Source organism: Canis lupus, chromosome X, assembly GCF_003254725.2.
Source record: "Canis lupus dingo isolate Sandy chromosome X, ASM325472v2, whole genome shotgun sequence".
Lineage (NCBI taxonomy): Eukaryota > Metazoa > Chordata > Mammalia > Carnivora > Canidae > Canis > Canis lupus.
Window position 1 is genome coordinate 41,890,866 of NC_064281.1, and position 18,127 is coordinate 41,908,992.

General features: G+C 51.3%; 1 protein-coding gene and 1 long non-coding RNA gene across 3 annotated transcripts in view; one reads left to right on the forward strand and one right to left on the reverse strand.

Moving 5' to 3' along the window:
* The first annotated feature begins 1,157 nt into the window (after positions 1-1,157).
* On the forward strand, positions 1,158-15,988 carry SUV39H1 (SUV39H1 histone lysine methyltransferase). 2 transcript variants are annotated; one of them, XM_035711558.2, is made up of 6 exons: positions 1,158-1,212; positions 4,981-5,126; positions 6,630-7,292; positions 13,333-13,479; positions 13,562-13,691; positions 14,405-15,988. In XM_035711558.2, the coding sequence occupies exons 1-6, from the start codon at positions 1,173-1,175 to the stop codon at positions 14,536-14,538; spliced, it is 1,260 nt and encodes a 419-aa protein (XP_035567451.1). In that variant the 5' UTR covers positions 1,158-1,172; the 3' UTR covers positions 14,539-15,988. The 2 variants fall into 2 exon arrangements, with proteins under 2 accessions (XP_035567451.1, XP_025324530.1); XM_025468745.3 differs by lacking the exon at positions 1,158-1,212 and adding an exon at positions 2,697-2,896.
* The window catches only part of LOC112673140 (uncharacterized), a 39,278-nt gene continuing 24,910 nt past the window's right edge, over positions 3,760-18,127 (reverse strand). The window contains exon 2 of the long non-coding RNA XR_003144682.3: positions 3,760-5,102. This is a non-coding gene — a long non-coding RNA (uncharacterized LOC112673140). The remainder of the gene's footprint in view (positions 5,103-18,127) is intronic.

Here is an 18,127-nt window from a genome sequence, read left to right on the forward strand (position 1 = left end):
GATGTTCCAGAATTAAGTGTTCCTGGATCTCTGGCTGGAGATGTTTCTTAACCTTTGTTCTGGTCCCACAGTTATGTTTGCTTGTGAAAACGCATGACACTGATCACCCATGGCCTGTGACCTCTCCTAAATGTGTGGTACACTCAAAGATGGGGTTTGCATTGAAAACAGGTCAAACCTATACAGCTTGGAATGGAGAAGACCTTATTTGGCCCCAGCACTGGGCAAGGCAATATACACAGTTGGCACTAAAGTAGTGCTGAATGAACAGACAAATGGCTGGGATTGGGACACAGTAATAATAGGGTGGCCTCTTCCTTTTGAGGTCTCCTGGACAGATGCTAGTCCAGAAAGATTGATTTCCAGATGAGTGGGAGATACCCACCCCAAAGCCACTCATCTGACATTTTCAGATGAAGAAACTGCCTAAGGTCACACAATTTAGCAAATGCTACCATTTGAATCCAGGTAGCTAGGCTCCAAGATCCATGCCTCTACTCATTACATTATATATACTGTTTGGGGAGGACCACGGTGTGAAAATTAAGAAAGGGAAACCTTACTTAAATGGACTCAGGATGTTAGAAGGGGAGGCTGGTAGAGGAAGCCTACAGCACAATGTCTACTGCAAAAAGTTTCAGCTACACACCCAACAGAAGTATCTCAACAGGAAAGAATGGTCAATTATAGGCCCCCAACAAAGGAAAGATGTACATCCTATCTCCTTTAAGAAACTGACTACTCCTGCAACTCAGCCAATGAGAAACCATCATCAGTATGAACTCTTGCTGTTGTCCAATAGATTTTTGTTCCAAACCCCTCCCAACCTCCTCCTTCTCCATAACATAATGTTCTCCTTTGTTTATTGGACTTGCATATGGTTTTGCCATAACTTGCTTGTTCTGCGTTGCAATTCTCAGCTATTCCTGAATAAACTCATCTTTTGCTGGTAACATAACTGGCAGTTTTATCTTTCAAATTGGCAAAGGGATGTTTGCCCAACACCCACATGCTCCTACATCACCCCCTCCAGATTCAGTCGGGCCTTAAGCCATTCTTATGGGTTGGACTAGGCTCCTGGGAATAGGAGGGTTTTACCTTTTGGGGGAGACTGGGAGCACGCAAGGACCAGCATCTGACTGTGTTCTAGAAGGAATAAGGGAAGGAAGAGGATGCGTGGTGGGACGTATGCTGCTGATTGTTCCAGTCATGGTAAGCAGGAGCTGATGGAACTTCAGACTGACCGTCTATTTCTCCAACAAGCTCAGAGCTAGACTGGCAGGTGGACAGAACAACCATCTGCTTAACTGTAATCATTTGGTTGACCACATAACTCATGTGCCAACAGGGAAAGGGGCGCTTTGAGGAACTGACAGTGCAGTTGCCTGATGGTAGGAGGTACTGAATATCTAACTAAATTATGCCCACCTGGGACTGGCTGGGACTGGTGGTCTGATAGTGTAGAAGACAGGCAGCCTCCCAAGGGACTGACAAGCTGGCTGACTGGTGGTGTGTGCTGTTGCTGCTGCCTGGGCGGCGGGATGTTGTGCGTGGCTGACTATTGCTAGGAGTCACATCTGGCCTGAGGGAGTGTCTGGATGTTACACTGTCTGATGCAGTGTAAAGGAGGGCTACCCTGAAGGAATTTCGGGCTGACTGAGGGACAGATCTGTGACTGCCTGATAGGCAACTGTATCTGGTGAGTGACTGTCCACCCTGACCACATAGACCATGTGTGGTCAGTCAGATGCTGAGAATGGCTGCCTGGCGACTGACAAAACGATGAAGAGCAGTGAACGACTCACAGGCCATCTGACCAGTTGAAATACCAGTGTAGCTGCCTGACTGGATGGCTGTATCAGGTTGGAATCACAGCCGCCTGGAGGGAGCCCCACGGAGACTGACCAAATGACTGACCAATGGTGGGCATACCTCGCTGAGAAGTGACAGACTGCTGACCCACTGTCAGGTGGCATGGAGGCTTTAGTTGCTGTGACTATTTCTTTGAGGGAATAATTGCCTGATCATGGCGTGAATGAGGAGTAACCTGAGGGAATTAAATATTGACCAACACTGGACAGTGTGACTGCCTGAGAGGGCGACATCAGATGACAATGACAGCCTGTCCTCACCTAATCACGGCCCACCTGAGCCACGGCTGGTGGCTGTGAGAGGCTTTCCCAAGGGGGATTCAGGGCTGCCCCCAGAGCAAGAGATGGAGAGACCGGCTGCTTGACTGTGTGAAAAAGGGGCAGCCAGAGGGAATGATAGGCCGGCTAACAGTGTAGTTGTTAGGAATGCGTGTCTGCCTTAAGACTCGCAGCTGGCCACGAACGGATGCTGCCGTTGACTGACAGACCCTGTGAATGGGGGTGGGGGACCGGGGTCTGACTAAACAGTTGTCTGTGGTGATGGACCCATTGTCTGATTTAATTCTGGGGACTGGCTGAGCAGCTGTACGTGGTGACAGTCCATCTTGGGAGTCACGGCCAGCTTGGGGTTAAAATGTGGTGACGACCGAGTGACGGTGGTAATTGGGGGTCTGACAGGACGGAGAATCCCCCGTGCGGCCGGCTGACAACGTGATTGGCTGACAGCGTGACAGACAGACCAGCGTACGGGTAGGGCCTCCGGCAACCTCAGTTGCCGCCGCTGCGGCTGCCGCCCAGACGCACTCTGGGAAAGCGCTGGCGAGCACCCGCCTTCGGGACCGAGCGGGGTAGCGGGGAGGGGTCCGGTCACGGCTCGCCGGTTGGTCCGCGCGGGCTATGCTCGCGGCGCCGTGCGGCCAATAGGCTGCGCGTTCTCGGCCACGCCCGCGCGAGCTCTCTTCTCGCGAGGCCGGTTAGGCCCGAATGTCGTTAGCCGTGGGGAAAGATGGCGGAAAATTTAAAAGGTGAAGCAGTGGCGGTAGCGGCGCCGGCCTGCTGGCCGGGCCGGGTGGGCTAGAGGGGTGGCGTCGCGGGCTTGGGGCCCCGGCGTCTGAGGCCACGGAGCCAGGAGCCGGAAGCTTGGCGCGGAAAGGATGGGGCTCTTGGAACCCGGGCCTGGCGCGCGGGGCTGGGCGGGGCTGAGGGGAGGGGGCGCGTGCCTCCGAACGCGGCGGGCGCGGGGCTAAGTGGGGACGCGGCAGGGGGGCGCGCGCCTCTGATCGCGACCAGTCGGCGCGCGCACGCGCGGGGGCTTGTCGGGGAGGCCGCACCCGCGCGCGGGAAAATCGGCCGCCAGTGACCGTTACCCGGTTGGTGTCCACGCGAGACGCCGGAAGGGGAGGGAAGGGAAGGGGACGGACCTCCTTTTCAGAGTGGGGGACAGAGGACTCTTCATGGTGAGGGTATCTCCTTTCCGCGTGATGGGGAAAGGGTTTGCTGTAGAGAAGACTCCCCAGGGAAGAGGGGAAAGGGGGCTTCTCTGATAGGAGAGCTGGACTCCCTCGTGTGTAGGGAAAGAGGGGTGACTTTTCCAGTATGTTGGGGAGGGTGGGCTCCTCTGGGTGAGGATAGCTGCGGGGAGGATGGCCTCCACAGTGTGAGGGGGACCTCTGAGAGGTAGGAATCCACCTGTGGCCAGTGCGGAGCCAGCAGCTGGAGAGGTTAGTTTGGGACCACTTTAGTGGGGTTTCAAATGCAAGTTAAGGGGCTTGAAAGGGAGAGGCATCATAGGGAGAGGAAAGCGTGGGCACAGGCTGAGTCTCCACTAGGCCTGCCTCAGTGGAGGGGGGGTTGTGCACACGAAATAATTTTGCAATGCTCTTGTACGTTTTCAGGTTGACGTCTGCAGTATTTCATTAAGAGTTCAAATGTCTGATTTTTTTAACGGGAGGTAGACGATATTAAAAATAGGATGAGTACTGACTGCATTTGGAATTAGTGTTCAATGGAATGATTTGATAAAATGGCTTTAAAGCACATTGTGCCTTGAATCAGAAGTCTTTTTCTTTCCTTTAAATCGGCGTCTTGAAAATTTCTGATAGCACCAGAAACATTCCAGGTATATTTAAAAGAATTGTCAATAACCTATACTGTTTTGCTGGTTCCTGAATTCAGAGCGTACTCCTTTGGGTGAGCTTTACCCTTCACAGAAATGTAGATGAGACGGCAAGCTAAAATGCGGTGTGAAAAAATATACCTTGTAGGTTTAAGGCACCCAGGCTAATCATTCAAGGAAGCTTCCTGAAATCTAATACCATTCCACAGTCTCTCATTCATAATTTTGAAATCTAAAAAGCTCTGAAAACTTAAGTTTGGCGCAATTTAGGGGCAAAACTAGACTATAAAGTGGGACTATCTTGCCTCTTTATTTCTCCTATTTAATATAGAAAATTCAGATTTTTTTGCTGCAGAATTACTAATGTGTTTGATTATGGCTTGATGCCCCTGACCACATAGCGGGTGTTAGGTAGTGCATGGGGTATACCTCGGACTACACTTGTAAAAAAAAAAAAAAAAATCTGAATTCCTAAACACAAGTAAAGTAGCCCCAGGAGTTTCAGATAAGGGATTCCAGACCTGTCTTTCCAGTTAAGCCTTTGTTTGGGGCCTACAGGTTGTAATCCCAGCCCCATCAGTTCCCTCAGGGCAATGCACCCTACTGAGATGGGGGTTGTTCTCTTTATTTTGCAAAGTGGGGAGAGGGATGATTAGGTCCTGAACCCAACTGCAGGTTTGCAGGCAGTTTTAGGAATAGTATGGAGGGAGTTGGAAGCTCTAGGAATAGATTCCTTTAGGACAATTCCTGCAGCAGATCTCACTTTGAGGGCTACAGCTGGGGTGGGGGGGATGGCCTTGGAATGAGCACTGGGGCTGAAGGAAGTGGCACATTTTTTGATGTAGAAGGGTCTCAGCATGGAGAAAGCCTGTGGATTAAATCTCACTGACTCTGAGGCAGTTCTTTGGAAGTCCCAGAAAGGATTTGGGGTCCCCTTTGATCGGTGCCTTCAGCAGGATACCCAGTAAGTTCTTTCTGGCCTCCTTGTTCTAGGCTGCAGTGTGTGTTGCAAGTCGTCTTGGAATCAGCTACAGGACCTGTGCCGTCTGGCCAAGCTCTCCTGCCCTGCCCTCGGCATCTCCAAGAGGAATCTCTATGACTTTGAAGTCGAGTACCTGTGTGATTACAAGAAGATACGCGTGAGTCTGGGGTGCCCATGGCCAGGGCAGGGGTGTCTCAAGGAAGCTGGCTTACTTCCCTCTTCCTCCACCCCCACTTCCTGCATCTGTTTCCAAAGGGAATGTTCTCTGATCTTAAAAAATTAGGTTTAGTAGGACTTCTTATCATCCTCATTGTGCAGGTGAGGAAATTAAGTGGCTTTCTCAGAGGGGCAGGAGCCAGAATGAATCCCCAAATAAGTCTTTCTTTCCACCTCCATAGGAATACAAACCAAGTGCAAAGATTGAGATGTTGAGTGCAGAAATGGAGATGTTGATAGCTAGTGATTATTGAAGGACATTCAGTATGCTGGCACTTCCTCTCAGAAACCCATTTAATCCCCCAAACAGCTCTGTGGGGAACTGTTGCCATTGCCAGAGGAGGCAATGGCAGGATAAAGAGAACAGATTGGAGCCAGTATGGTTGGGTTCAAATTTTGGCCCTATAGCCCTGGGATACTTACCCAAATTCTCTGTGGTTCATTTTCCTCATTTATAAAATGGAGACAACCAATAAACAGTATCTAGCTCATAAAGAGTTGTGAGGGTTAGATTAGTTAATAAGATATAGAAGTAGTACATGCTACATCCTGAATGCTACAAAAATGTCAGCTTTTTTTTTCTTTATGTATAGATGGGGAAACCAAGGGTCAGCAAAGTTAAATAACTTGCCTAAGGCCACATAGCCAGGGAGCCATAGATTCCGAATTTGTACCCAGGGTTTTTACAACCCCGTTAAACTGTATACTATAGCTGCTCTCTGCAAGAAAATATCTCTCTGCCTGCTGAGTGGAGAACAGATTGTAGGGGGCAAGGGTGGAACGGAGGAGACCAGTGAGGAGGCCTACTACCGTAATCCAGGCAAGTGATGATGGTGGTAGCAGTGACGGTGGTTTGAAGTGGTTGGATTCTGGATGTAGTTGAAAGGTGAGGCTGCCAGGATTTGCTGAGGTTAGATGTGGGGAATGAGAAAGAGAAGTCAATGTTATGACTTCCAAGAGTTCGGGCCTGAACAGCTTAGAAGGAGGGACTGATGAGAGGAAAGAGATAGGAGGGAGTAGATTAAATTAAAACTTGGAATTTAGACTGTAATAAGGGGGAGAGTGAGATTTGAACCTAGGGATCCTCACTCTAGAGCCCATGCTTTTTGTAAAAATAATTTTAAAAAATATTTTATTTGAGAGAAGGAGCTCGGGGGGGGGGGGTTGGGGGGCAGAGAGGGAGGGAGAAACAGACTCCCTGCTGAGCAGGGAGCCAGATATGGGGCTTGATCCCAGGATCATAACCTGAGGGTAGATGCTTAACTGACTGAGCCACCCAGGCTCCCTGAAACCAATGCTTTTTTAACCACCACATGGAGTCATTCCAGAAAAGGCGATGGGAATAGTTTGGGTGTTATCCACTAGCTTTGAGATGGAAGTCCCACAAGGGCTGGTCCAAGGGTATCGCCACTTATGGGGCCCCCATCCCCTGGTCCCCCAACAGGAACAAGAGTATTACCTGGTAAAATGGCGTGGATACCCAGACTCAGAGAGCACCTGGGAGCCACGGCAGAATCTCAAGTGTGTACGCATTCTCAAGCAGTTCCACAAGGACTTAGAAAGGGAGCTGCTCCGGCGGCACCAGCGATCAAAGCCCCCCCGGCACCTGGACCCAAGCTTGGCCAACTACCTGGTACAGAAAGCCAAGCAGAGGCGGGCGCTCCGGCGCTGGGAGCAGGAGCTCAATGCCAAGCGCAGCCACCTGGGACGCATCACTGTGGAGAATGAGGTGGACCTGGACGGCCCCCCGCGGGCTTTTGTATACATCAATGAGTACCGTGTTGGTGAGGGCATCACCCTCAACCAGGTGGCGGTGGGCTGTGAGTGCCAGGACTGTCTGTGGGCCCCCGCTGGAGGCTGCTGCCCTGGGGCATCGCTGCACAAGTTTGCCTACAATGACCAGGGTCAGGTGCGGCTGCGTGCCGGGCTGCCCATCTACGAGTGCAACTCCCGCTGCCGCTGTGGCTATGACTGCCCCAACCGTGTGGTACAGAAGGGCATCCGCTATGACCTCTGCATCTTCCGCACGGATGACGGGCGTGGCTGGGGCGTCCGTACGCTGGAGAAGATCCGCAAGAACAGTTTCGTCATGGAGTACGTGGGAGAGGTAGGGAGCCGGGACCCAATGTGTGTGTGTGCGCGCGCGCGCAGCTCTTCCCACCATTGTGTTTCCATTGTGTGCGCCCAGCTCGCCTCACTGTATGCCCGCCATGTCCCTGCTTTTCCTGTTCAGGGAAAGGTGGGGGCGGTTAACCTGAGTGTTGATAGGGACATCCTGGCAGGGGCGCGGATATCCAGCTGGTAGTTGAAAGCATGCTGAAATAGACTTCTGGACTGGTTGACCTCATAAGGGTACCTATTGAATAGGAAAGCAGGAACTGAAATCTAGGGAGTGTTCCTTTTAACAGCCCATGTGGTCTGCATAGGGTTGTGTCACCTGAAAAGGCACTACTTGAAAAGGCACTACTTGTTTTGCAAGGGCTCAGCTTACCACCAAGCAGTGTTTGACCAGGAGGAACATCTTTTACTAATCTGAACATGAACACTTTGGAGTAGGACATAGACATGCCTTATGTTGGCTGCCTCTTCCTCCAGATTTGCAGGACACTGGGGAAAGGCAGGGTATACAGTTGACCCTAGAACAACATGGTGGGGGGGGGCAGTTATCCTCCTCTGACATCTCCCTCTTAGTCAAATCTGCATGTAACTTCTGACTCCACAGAAACTTAGCTACTAGTAGTGTACTGTTGACCTTACAATAACATAGTTGATTAATACATATTTTATATGTATTATATATACTATTATACACATTATTTTATATTTGCATTTTAATATATATTATGCATAGCATATGTATTATATTTTGTATTCTTACAAGAAAGTAAGCTAGAGAAAAGAAAGTGTTAATAAGAAAAATCATAAGGAAGAGAAAGTAACATTTACAGTACTATACTGTATTTATCAAAAAAAAATGTTCATGTAAGTGGACCCACATAGTTCAATGTGTTGTTCAAGGGTCAGCTGTATTAGGCAGACTAGCCACCTACCATATAACCCCCAGATCTTAGTGGCTTTACACATTAGAAATGTAACAGTCCTACATGGCTATTTGAGTAGTATCCTTCCACACAATGGTGTGGCCACCCAGGCTCCTTCCCTCTTGTGCCTTTGCTGTGCCTTGGAGCCGCTGGCAGTCCTCACTCAGCATTGCTGGCAAGTAGGCTGAGAGTCGTGGTAGAAGGGGAGGTTGCTAATGGGCCAGGCTTGGACACAGTACCCATCACTTCTGCCCATGCTGACTGACTGGAACCGAGTGACTGGCCTTACCTTGGTGCAAGGGAGGCTAGGAAGTGTGATTGAGTCATGTGCCCTGGTGGAAAACAAAATGAGTTTGTGAGAATAACCAGCAAGTGTCTGTAATACAAGTGTCATGTGCTAAGGTGGGATGTGATGTGCATCTGGGGTGGAGCAGTTCTTTTTATGTAGGACCATCTCATGCTTTGGGGGAACATTTAACATCCCTGGACCTTGACCATTTAAATCCAGGAGTGTGCTGTAATGGTGACAACCCCAAATACCTTCATATTTTTAAAGGTCTCTTAGAGGTGTGATATAGTTGGGAAGTGACAGAAATTGGCCAAAGGGACACACACTTGAAGGTGTCCACACTGTAATGACACTGATGGGAGAGGAGAGAGTCCCAGAAATGAACCATAAAGTAGAGAGGGTCATAACCCCAGGGGGCAGAGGTAATCTAGAAGTAGAGCAGTCTGCACTTCAGAGGACCCTGACAGTCTAGACAAGAAGTCTACACTCAGATAATCCTGATGGTCTGGTGGAAGAAATGTCTACACATCGAAGGTCTGGAGGAAGGAAGAGGTGGCCATACCCCAGAGGGCTCCTGACAGTCTGGGGCAGGGGTCCTGATAATTTGTGGGAAGAGGTATCTACGTCCCAGAGTGACCTGGAGGCAGAGAGCAAGCTCTCCACACTCCAGAGGACCCTGGCAGTGCAACTTAGGAAGTGTCCATACCCATACCATCCTGACAGTCCGGAAAAAGAAGTGTCCTCACCCCAGAGGTATTAGGGCAGTCTGAAGGAGATCAGGCCTACACCTAAGAGAACTCTTGACAGCCTGGAGAAAGTGTCCACACCCTCAGGATCCTGACAGTCTGGAGGAGGTGTCTAGATCTGAGAGGGGTGCTAACAGTGGAAGAGATGTTAACAGCCCAGAGGGGTGTCCCCAGTCTGAAGGAGGACATGTGCATACTCCAGAGCCCCTGACAGTCTGGAGGAGGAGGCATCCAGCTCCCACAGGAGCCTGCCCGTTCTAGGGGAGGTCCAGAGAAGGGAGTGTCTTCAGCCTCACTGTACTGACACTCTCGAGGAAAATCTCTTTATAACACAGAGGATCCTGACAAGTAAAGAGGAGGGAGAGTCCACAGCCCCCTAGACCCCCTGGTCAGGATGCTGTTCTGGCTGTTCTTCCTTAGTGTCTGTAGTGTTTCATGCTGTCAACATGGGGGCTTTTGGGGCTTCTCACCCCTGTCTCCAGTCTTCGTTGCTCCACACACATTCTCCTCAAGCTTTTCTCAGCCTCCCTCCTGCCACATTCTGTGACTTCCAGGCCCCCTTCTGACACCATCAGGCCTACGGGGCCTCCTGATGGCACCACAGGCCCCCCAAAACTGCCAGAGCCAAGCTCCTCTTCGTGCATCCCCTATGAGGAGGCAGCGCAGTCAGATGGATGGTTGGGACGGTGGGCGCTGCAGCCTGACTGCCTGAGGTTGGAGCCTAGCTCCACTGCTCAGCAGCACTTATCCTTTGTGTGTCTGTTTCCCAGTCTGTAGCATAGGAGTGGTGATAGCACCCACACCATTCACTTGTTCTAAGACTTAAATGAGTTGTGATATGTGAAGCAATTGGAAGAAGCACTTAAACAGTACGTTTTTGATAAACATTAGCCATTACAGTCTAAAATTCAGAAAATCCAAAATGCTCAGAAAACCCAGGCTTTTGTAACCCATCTGGCTGTAAAACCTGACCAGACCTGATCCAGGCCTGTTTGTAGCCTACTTGAGATCCTACTTGGGATGAATATTCATAGATTTCATTATAGAAGTATTAATTTATTCAGTTACTGGTGCTGTCCCAGACTCTTCCTGGTGTCACATAATAGAGGGCATGCACTCCATGTCTGGCCGCTGCTGTGCTCTCCTACAATCTGGACATGACATATGCCCTCCTGGCTCTGCACCAGCAGTCCTTCCACGTGAGCTGCCCTTCCTCTCCTTTGCACCCTTCCATGTTCCATCAGAACATCCCCACCTTTGCCCAGCAGAGAACAACAGCCTAGTTTATCCATTCTAAGACAAGCATTTGCTTCATATTTTACCAACACTGAAATGAACATGCATCCCACTTAATTAGTTTAATTAAATGACGGTGTGTCATCATTTAATTAGCATTTCCCTTCTTGGGAAAGGGCACATAAAAACAAGGGAGCATGTTCTACTGGGATAAGACTGGTACTCATAACCATTCCTAACAGTGCTCAGTGTCAAGAACAGAAATCTCTTTCACATCCCTGATTGTGTTGGAGCTTTACAAGGGCTCCTTTTGGGTTGATGTTACTGTCATTGTCATCCCCATTCTACAGATGAGAGCCGAGGCCCAGAGAGGTATAGTAACAGACTCAGAGTCACCAAGCTAATAAAGTGGGTAAAAAAGGGCCCAAGTGTCTAAAACTGGTGTGCTGCCAGACCTGGTAGAAGGTTTTTTGTTTTGTTTTGTTTTGTTTTGTTTTTGGCTGAAGAAACTGGCAGAAGGAGAGAACATTCAGGATCCCAAATCCAGAATGGGGACAGGGCAGCAGCCTGACCATGAGTCTTCTGAGTCCTGTTCACTGTCAACCCCCTTTCCAGGCTGCCAGCTTCTAGCCCATCTGTCTTCCCCAGTCATTCTGGAGACCTGCTAGGGAGCAGGGACATGGTTTGCTTTGTTCCCAAAATTTCAGGGTAGGCCTGCCCTCACAGTAGGACTGGAAAGAAGACTGGAGAAGGAGCCGTTTATGCCCTGGAGGGCTCACCGTATGACTCACTCTTGGTGAGACTCAGGGAGCAGGTAGAGGCAGAACAGGCGGGAAGATGGAGACTGGGGAGGATGTAGAAAGGAAAAAGCTGGCTTAGATGCTACCCAGCATGCTCATGAGCCAGCAGAGACTGCCCTTCAGTCCAGGCCTTCAGAGAGCTTCAGAAAGGCAGCAGCTTCCTCATAGCCACTGGGGATCAGGAGGGTCAGGAAGGCTGCAGAAAAGTAACATCTGTTGTGCTGACCCCACAAAGAGTATGTGTTTTCGGGAGGTGGAGGGAGACAGACCTTGATGTACTCCTCCTCAGACCACTTCTGTGGCTCCTGTTGCAACCCTCAGGAGAGAGTCCCCACTCTTCACCTGCTGTCAAAGCCCTTTTATGACCTGTAGCTTGCTTTAGATAGTGTATTGCTCTCTTACTGCCCTGGGAACCCTAAGCAGTGTTTCTGATCAGCATCTTGCATCAGGGTATCCGAGTCCATCTCTCTTTCACCAGGCTGTGACCCAGAGGGCCAGGACCAGGCCTGGTCCCTGTGTCTCCCCCTGCAGACACTGTCCCCTGCATGCTGGGACCAGGCACAGGGTAGGCCTCATAAAAATCCAGTGGATAAATTAACGAATGAACAAGCATGAATTTGGAGTGTGGGGGAGGCCAGGTTCCTCAGTGGAGCCGGAGTCCAGGGCAGTGAGCCTTGTGGCCCGAGGGATAGACCTTGGTCTTGATTAGGATTTGGCCTGGAGCAGAGGGTGGAGGTGCTGGTTTAAGAGGCAGGGAGGAGACAGTGAGGACACTAGTGCAGCTGTCCTGGCTAGAGAAAATGGAGGGTGGCCAGGACTGGAAGTAGGAAGAGCATGGTCGCAGCTGGCATGAGGGTGAGCAAGGAGGGAAGCCAGGGCAGGTTTGGGGTTGTGTCATGTGGCAGGGGTGGTGGTGGCCAATGGGTCTCTGATGAAAGGAGAGGGAAGAAGGGGTGTGGGGGGAAGAGTATTTGAGTTGCCTCTAGGACTATTGAAAGAGAGGTCACTGGGCTAGACGGCAGAGTAAAAATAAAGGGTACTTTGGTGTTTCTTTTCACTGTGTGGGCATTTGTCTCTGAGGGGTGGGCAGAGGTAGCAGGAAGCCCAGGGGTGGAGAATGAGATCTGCCCTGGTCTGGAGGCACTCCAGGCTGAAGAGGGGGCAGTCTCGGGTCCCGTGGGACCCTCCTCCAGAGTAGGGCATGGTTGGCTCCTCTTAGGGATTACCAGAAGGCTGTGGTCGGCCCAAGGAGGAAGAGGGGACATGAGGGACGGAGAGGCGGGGGCTTTCCAGGACAGCCAGAGATCCAGCTGGGGAGGAGGAAATCTCTACTACTGTCTTAGGTCCCAGTTGCTGGCACTGCTCAGCATTAGGGCCGAGGAAGAGCTCTCACCCCTGCTCTTGCCTCCTTTTGTCTTCTGAGATTTTGGCCTTAGCTTCGTTCTTGCCATCTCAGACTCCCAGCAAGGGTCTTGATCTTCTCTCTGGACCAGGCTCTTTCATAATAAGATTCTGTCTGCTTTTAAGTCTCTGCCTCGAGCTCTCTTGTCTGAGTCTCTTTCCCATTCATTCTGTCTCCCTTTCCCACGGGTCCAGGCTGCTTTCTCCTCTCCGTGTCCTCACCGCCTTGTGTGCAGTCCAGCACTGGTGCCTTCTCTTGTACTGGGTCTCATGGCACCTCAGGCTTTCTTGCACCTCTCTCTTCCTCCCCCTAACACCCACCCCTCCCTGTGAGCTCTGGGTCCTTTTCTTGCCCTTGATCGCCTCACTATGTCTTACTATGGATCTCTCTCTCTCTCACTGCTGGACCTTGTGGCCAGCCTCCATCCACCATCGAGGGACGCCATGCCATCAGGAGGGATGGGTGACAGGCAGCTGAGGCCCAGCCCCTCTCTCAGGGCGCTGAGAGACCCTCTGCATTGCAGATCCCCATGTGTCCATACCTCCTAGCCCCGCTGGGCCTGGGCTCAGGAGCTGTGCTGGTTTTCCTGAGCTTTCTTGGCCATTCTCCCCTCCCCCACGGCCCTCTCCCCAGATCATTACCTCAGAGGAGGCGGAGCGGCGGGGCCAGATCTACGACCGCCAGGGCGCCACCTACCTCTTCGACCTGGACTACGTGGAGGACGTGTACACCGTGGATGCCGCCTATTATGGCAACATCTCCCATTTTGTCAACCACAGTGTGGGTACCCTGCAGGTGGGCGGGGGTCGGGAGGAGCAGGCTGGGGCCCCTCCTCACCTTCCCGCTGTTCTTTTTTGCCTAGTGTGACCCCAACCTCCAGGTGTACAACGTCTTCATAGACAACCTTGATGAGCGACTGCCCCGCATCGCTTTCTTTGCCACAAGAACCATCCGGGCAGGCGAGGAGCTCACCTTTGATTACAACATGCAAGGTGGGGGTGGCAAGGGACTGGGGGCAGGGGCACACAGTGACATGGGACACAAGGACCCCTCCCCAGGGAGCTTTAGGATGCTCTTCCGGATTCCCAGTGTCCCATCTGGACTCCTGGACCTATGCCTGTCTCGAGTCCCCTCATTTCCAGCCCCTGGACCCCAACCCTGAGACACTCACACAGACTTCTCCCAAGACTCCTGGGGGAGGATGTTTGGTTCAAGACTTAAGACACTCCTCCTGACTCTGAATTTCCTTAGTCCTCCCAATTCTCCCCACTCCTAACCCCCTTGGCCTTGCTCATTCCAAGCATCTAGACACTCTTGTGGCCTCCAGCCAGTCCCCTTCTTGACAAACTAGCTACCTCTGACATACTCCAGGTTGGGGGGATCTTTGACAGGAGAGTTTAGATGCCCCTCTGGATGTCTAGGTGACCATTCCTGACTTCTGACTTGGCCCTTCCCCGACCCCTGCCTTCCTCCAGAACCCCCAATTCCTGGCCATCTTCCCAACACCTGAACACCCCTCCAATGCTGATCCCTGGCCCTATCCCCAAACCACCAAGCCCACAACCCCCTCCTGACCTAAATCCCAGATGTACTCCCAGCACCCAAGATTCCTGGGTCTCATGGTGAAAAGGGCAGCGGGACACTTCACCTTGGCCTTCTAACAAGTCCCTTCCCCCTCCTGCCCTCCCTGGCTGTGACTCCACAGTGGACCCCGTGGACATGGAGAGCACCCGCATGGACTCCAACTTTGGCCTGGCCGGGCTCCCCGGCTCCCCCAAGAAGCGGGTCCGTATTGAATGCAAGTGTGGGACTGAATCCTGCCGCAAATACCTCTTCTAGCCCTTTGAAGTCTGAGGCCAGACAGTGGGGGCCTAAAGCCGCCTGCCCCACCCACCCACCCACTGCTGCCCTCCTGTTGAGGAATGACTGCCAGGGCCTCCTGCCTGCCTCTACCTGCCCCCACCTGTTCCCACCTGCCCCGTGCTTGGGGATGTGGGGTTACGGTGAGGACTGACTCTAGGAGTCCCCTTTCCCCATCCCAGCCCTATCTGTGGGTTGCACTTACAAATCCCTACCCACCTTCAAAAGTAATTTTTGAACACCAGGACTTTCTGCGGTTTTTGATTCATGGCCTAATCAAGGAGGTCTAAGGGGTGAACCCCAGCCTGGCCCCAGAACAGAAGAATGTTTGTTTTTGCACCTGCTTCTGCCTGGAGCTTGAGAGGTCTGTTGCAGGCCCTCTCCCTACTGCCCCAAGGGTGTGGGGAAGCAGCCCCAGGGCAGGCTGACATTAGAGCCCTGAGTTCCCAGCCCTCTTGTTTCCCCTACCACAGAAACTTTGTGCTAGTGAAAGAAAGAGGATCTCCAGGGCTGAGGCTGTGGCTGGTTTTTGCTCATGCTCCTGTGCCGGCTAGTGTTGGGCCTAAGAGCTGTAGGGTCTCTTTTTCAGGGTTGCACATCTGAGAAGTGGACACTCCTATGCCACTGGAAGAGAAGTGGGTGCCCATGGCCCACTGACCAGTGAGAGGAACGTAGTCCAGACTTTGCCAGCCCTTGAGGTGGACTGGGTCTGAACTCTGTCTCTGGTAGTGCATATAAAAAAGGCACCCAGGGCTTTTGAGAGTGGAGGGTACTGGGACCCCTGACCTGGGGCATGATGACTGCTGGGACTTCTTAGTGCTGGAACCAGGACCTAGCTAGGCTGTAGATAGCACTTAGGACAAAAATGTGCATTGATGGGGTGTTGATGAGGTGCCAGGCACTGGGCAGAGCACCTGATCCATGTGGATTGTCTCAGGGAAGCCTTGAAAACTATGGAGGTGGACCCCAGGAAAGGGTGCATGTGGCAGAAGGCAAAGTACAGGCCAAGACTGGCAGGGGGCAGCCATGGTTTACCCATGAGAGTATGGTAAGGTAAGAGGGAAGTCTCTGCCACCTGCTGGCCTCAGCCCCCAAGCCCTCTGCACTCACCTTGGGTCCACTGGTCTCAAAAGTGACCTGTCCACAAATATACACAAGGCAAAGGCTCTGATGGCTGCCTTGCCCCTTGCTTCCCCCATGAGGTCTTCTCTAGGAAGCCTTCCCTGACTACATGTGCTCAGAGTGCCCCTACGTGAGACTGTGTGCCCTGCCACCAGATGCCAGATCTGTGTGTCTGTCTGTGTCTGTGTCTGTGCTCCCTGCCCCCAGACTGACCTTCAGGCATGGACTGAATCTGATTCTCCTCTTGTATATCCCTTGGCCCTACCTAGCCCAGGGTGGGCATCAATAAAACAAATCATTGAACAAACCAAGGTGTGGGGATTGAAGACCTTAAATAGGTGGGGGTTGGGGGTTCATTGAAAATGGTGGGTGCTGGGGCCCAGGAACATTTTCCTCAGACTGCAGCCATCTGCTCTAATGTTCCCCATAGGGTATCACTTGCACCATCATCTACATAATGTGAGCTAAAATAAGCTTTTTAAACCAAACTTTTAAAGTGTACTGAAAAAGCAAACTAAATCAGGGGCACCTGTGTGGTACAGTCAGTTGAGTGTCCAACTCTTAGACATCAACTCAGGTCGTGATCTCGGGGTCATGAACTTGAGCCCTGCTTTGGGCTCTGTGCTTAGTGCAGAGTCTACTTGAGATTCTCTATCCCTCTTCCTCTGCCCCTCCCCCATGCTCACTGGCGTGTACTTTTGCTCTGTAAAATAAATAAATCTTAAAAAAACTAAATCTTGCTGCCTTAATGGACAAACCATTATCACTTCCCATAAACAAAAATAAGAAATACAGTAGAAATACAGAAATATGATCTGATTAGAGCTGGACCCTCCCTTTTCTTAGAGGCTTTAAACCGAAAGCCTATCTACTGGGCAGCCCAGGTGGCTCAGCGGTTTAGCGCTGCCTCCGGCCCAGGGCGTGATCCTGGAGACCAGAGATTGAGTCCCACCTGGGGCTCCCTGCATGGAGCCTGCTTCTCCTTCTGCCTGTGTCTCTGCCTCTCCCTCTCTATGTCTCTCATGAATAAATAAATAAAATCTAAAAAACAACAATAAAGCCTATCTACTGCATTCAAAGAGAAAAGTCTTTGTATGCCGGGGGTAGCTTTTTCTGCAAATATTGAGTGCCTATATGTGCCAGGGTAGAAAGAGAACAGAGATGACCTTTCCATCTTCTAACTTGATTTCATCACCCCTCCGTTGGAATATGAGCCAGTGCCCTTTGCTTTGCTCAGGAAACCTCACATGCGGCGACCCAGATACCCAACTATTTTGAAGACCTTACAGGTGACAGAATCCTAAGTGGGTCAGGCATTGTGACTTAGGACCAGGCTTCCAAACAGCCCATAGATCTTATACCTGGATGTTGACCCGAGGCCACTGAGACCTCATACTCTGAGATACCTATCTTCAAGCAGCTCAGAGATCTCGCACCTGGACACAGACCCCAACTAACTCATAGGCTGTACTGGAACAATGGGACACAGACTCCCCAAGAGCTCCCAAGTCCTCGAATGTCACCTTATATTCTGGGAGTCAGACCCCACACCACATCAGAGAATGAGCTTTCTGGGATAGAGAGGTACAGACATCTCAGACCTCACAACCTGGGATACTGCCACCCAAGCTATTCAGAGCCTTTACACCATGATTGGCAATTCCCAAACAAGACTTCACATCCTGGGGTAGACACCCCCTTCTCCAGAAGTGAAGATGTGACACCTAGACATAGACTGCCCAAATGCTGAGGCCTCATGCTCTGAGCACCAATCCCTAAATGATCCTGAAATCTCCTACCTTGGACACAGAACCCCAAATTGCTCAGAGATACCCTGGAAAGTAGAGCCCTAAGCATCCCAGAGGCCTCTCCCTAGAACAGAGTGCCACAAACAATTCAGAGACTCAAGTCTTAGACGCAGACTCCCAAAAAGCAGAGAGATCTCACAGCCCAGAAACAGACCTTGTTCAGAGAATACCAAGCCTGGGAAACACCTATATACTGCTCAGTGGCCCTGTACCTTCTTTTTTAAAATATTTTATTTATTCAAGAGAGAGAGAGGCAGAGACACAGGCAGAGGGAGAAGCAGGTTCCATGCAGGGAGCCCGACATGGGACTCAATCCCGGGTCTCCAGGATCAGGCCCTGGGCTGAAGGCGGCGCTAAACCGCTGAGCCACCTGGGCTGCCCATTCCTGTACCTTCTGACACAGACCCCAAAAGAGTTCAGAGTCAGGACAGCTTAGGAAAGACTACCTAACTTCAGAGACCTCCCACTTTGTAACTCACGTACCCAAAGAGCTCAGAGACCTGAAAATCTGATTACAGACCCCCGCAAAGCTTCACAACCAGGGATAAAGACCCACCAGTTTCACAGAGAACTTACAAACTGGGATAAAGATGGACAGATAGACCTCACACCCTCTTCTCTGACCACCAGACCAACTC

Bases quoted from the DNA above. Each gene is read 5' to 3' on its own strand.
- SUV39H1 (XM_035711558.2), top strand. From the start codon at position 1,173: ATGCGTGGTGGGACGTATGCTGCTGATTGTTCCAGTCATG. The intron at 13,480-13,561 runs GTGGGTACCCTG...TTTTTTGCCTAG, and splicing joins CCCATTTTGTCAACCACAGT to TGTGACCCCAACCTCCAGGT. The intron at 13,692-14,404 runs GTGGGGGTGGCA...GTGACTCCACAG, and splicing joins CTTTGATTACAACATGCAAG to TGGACCCCGTGGACATGGAG.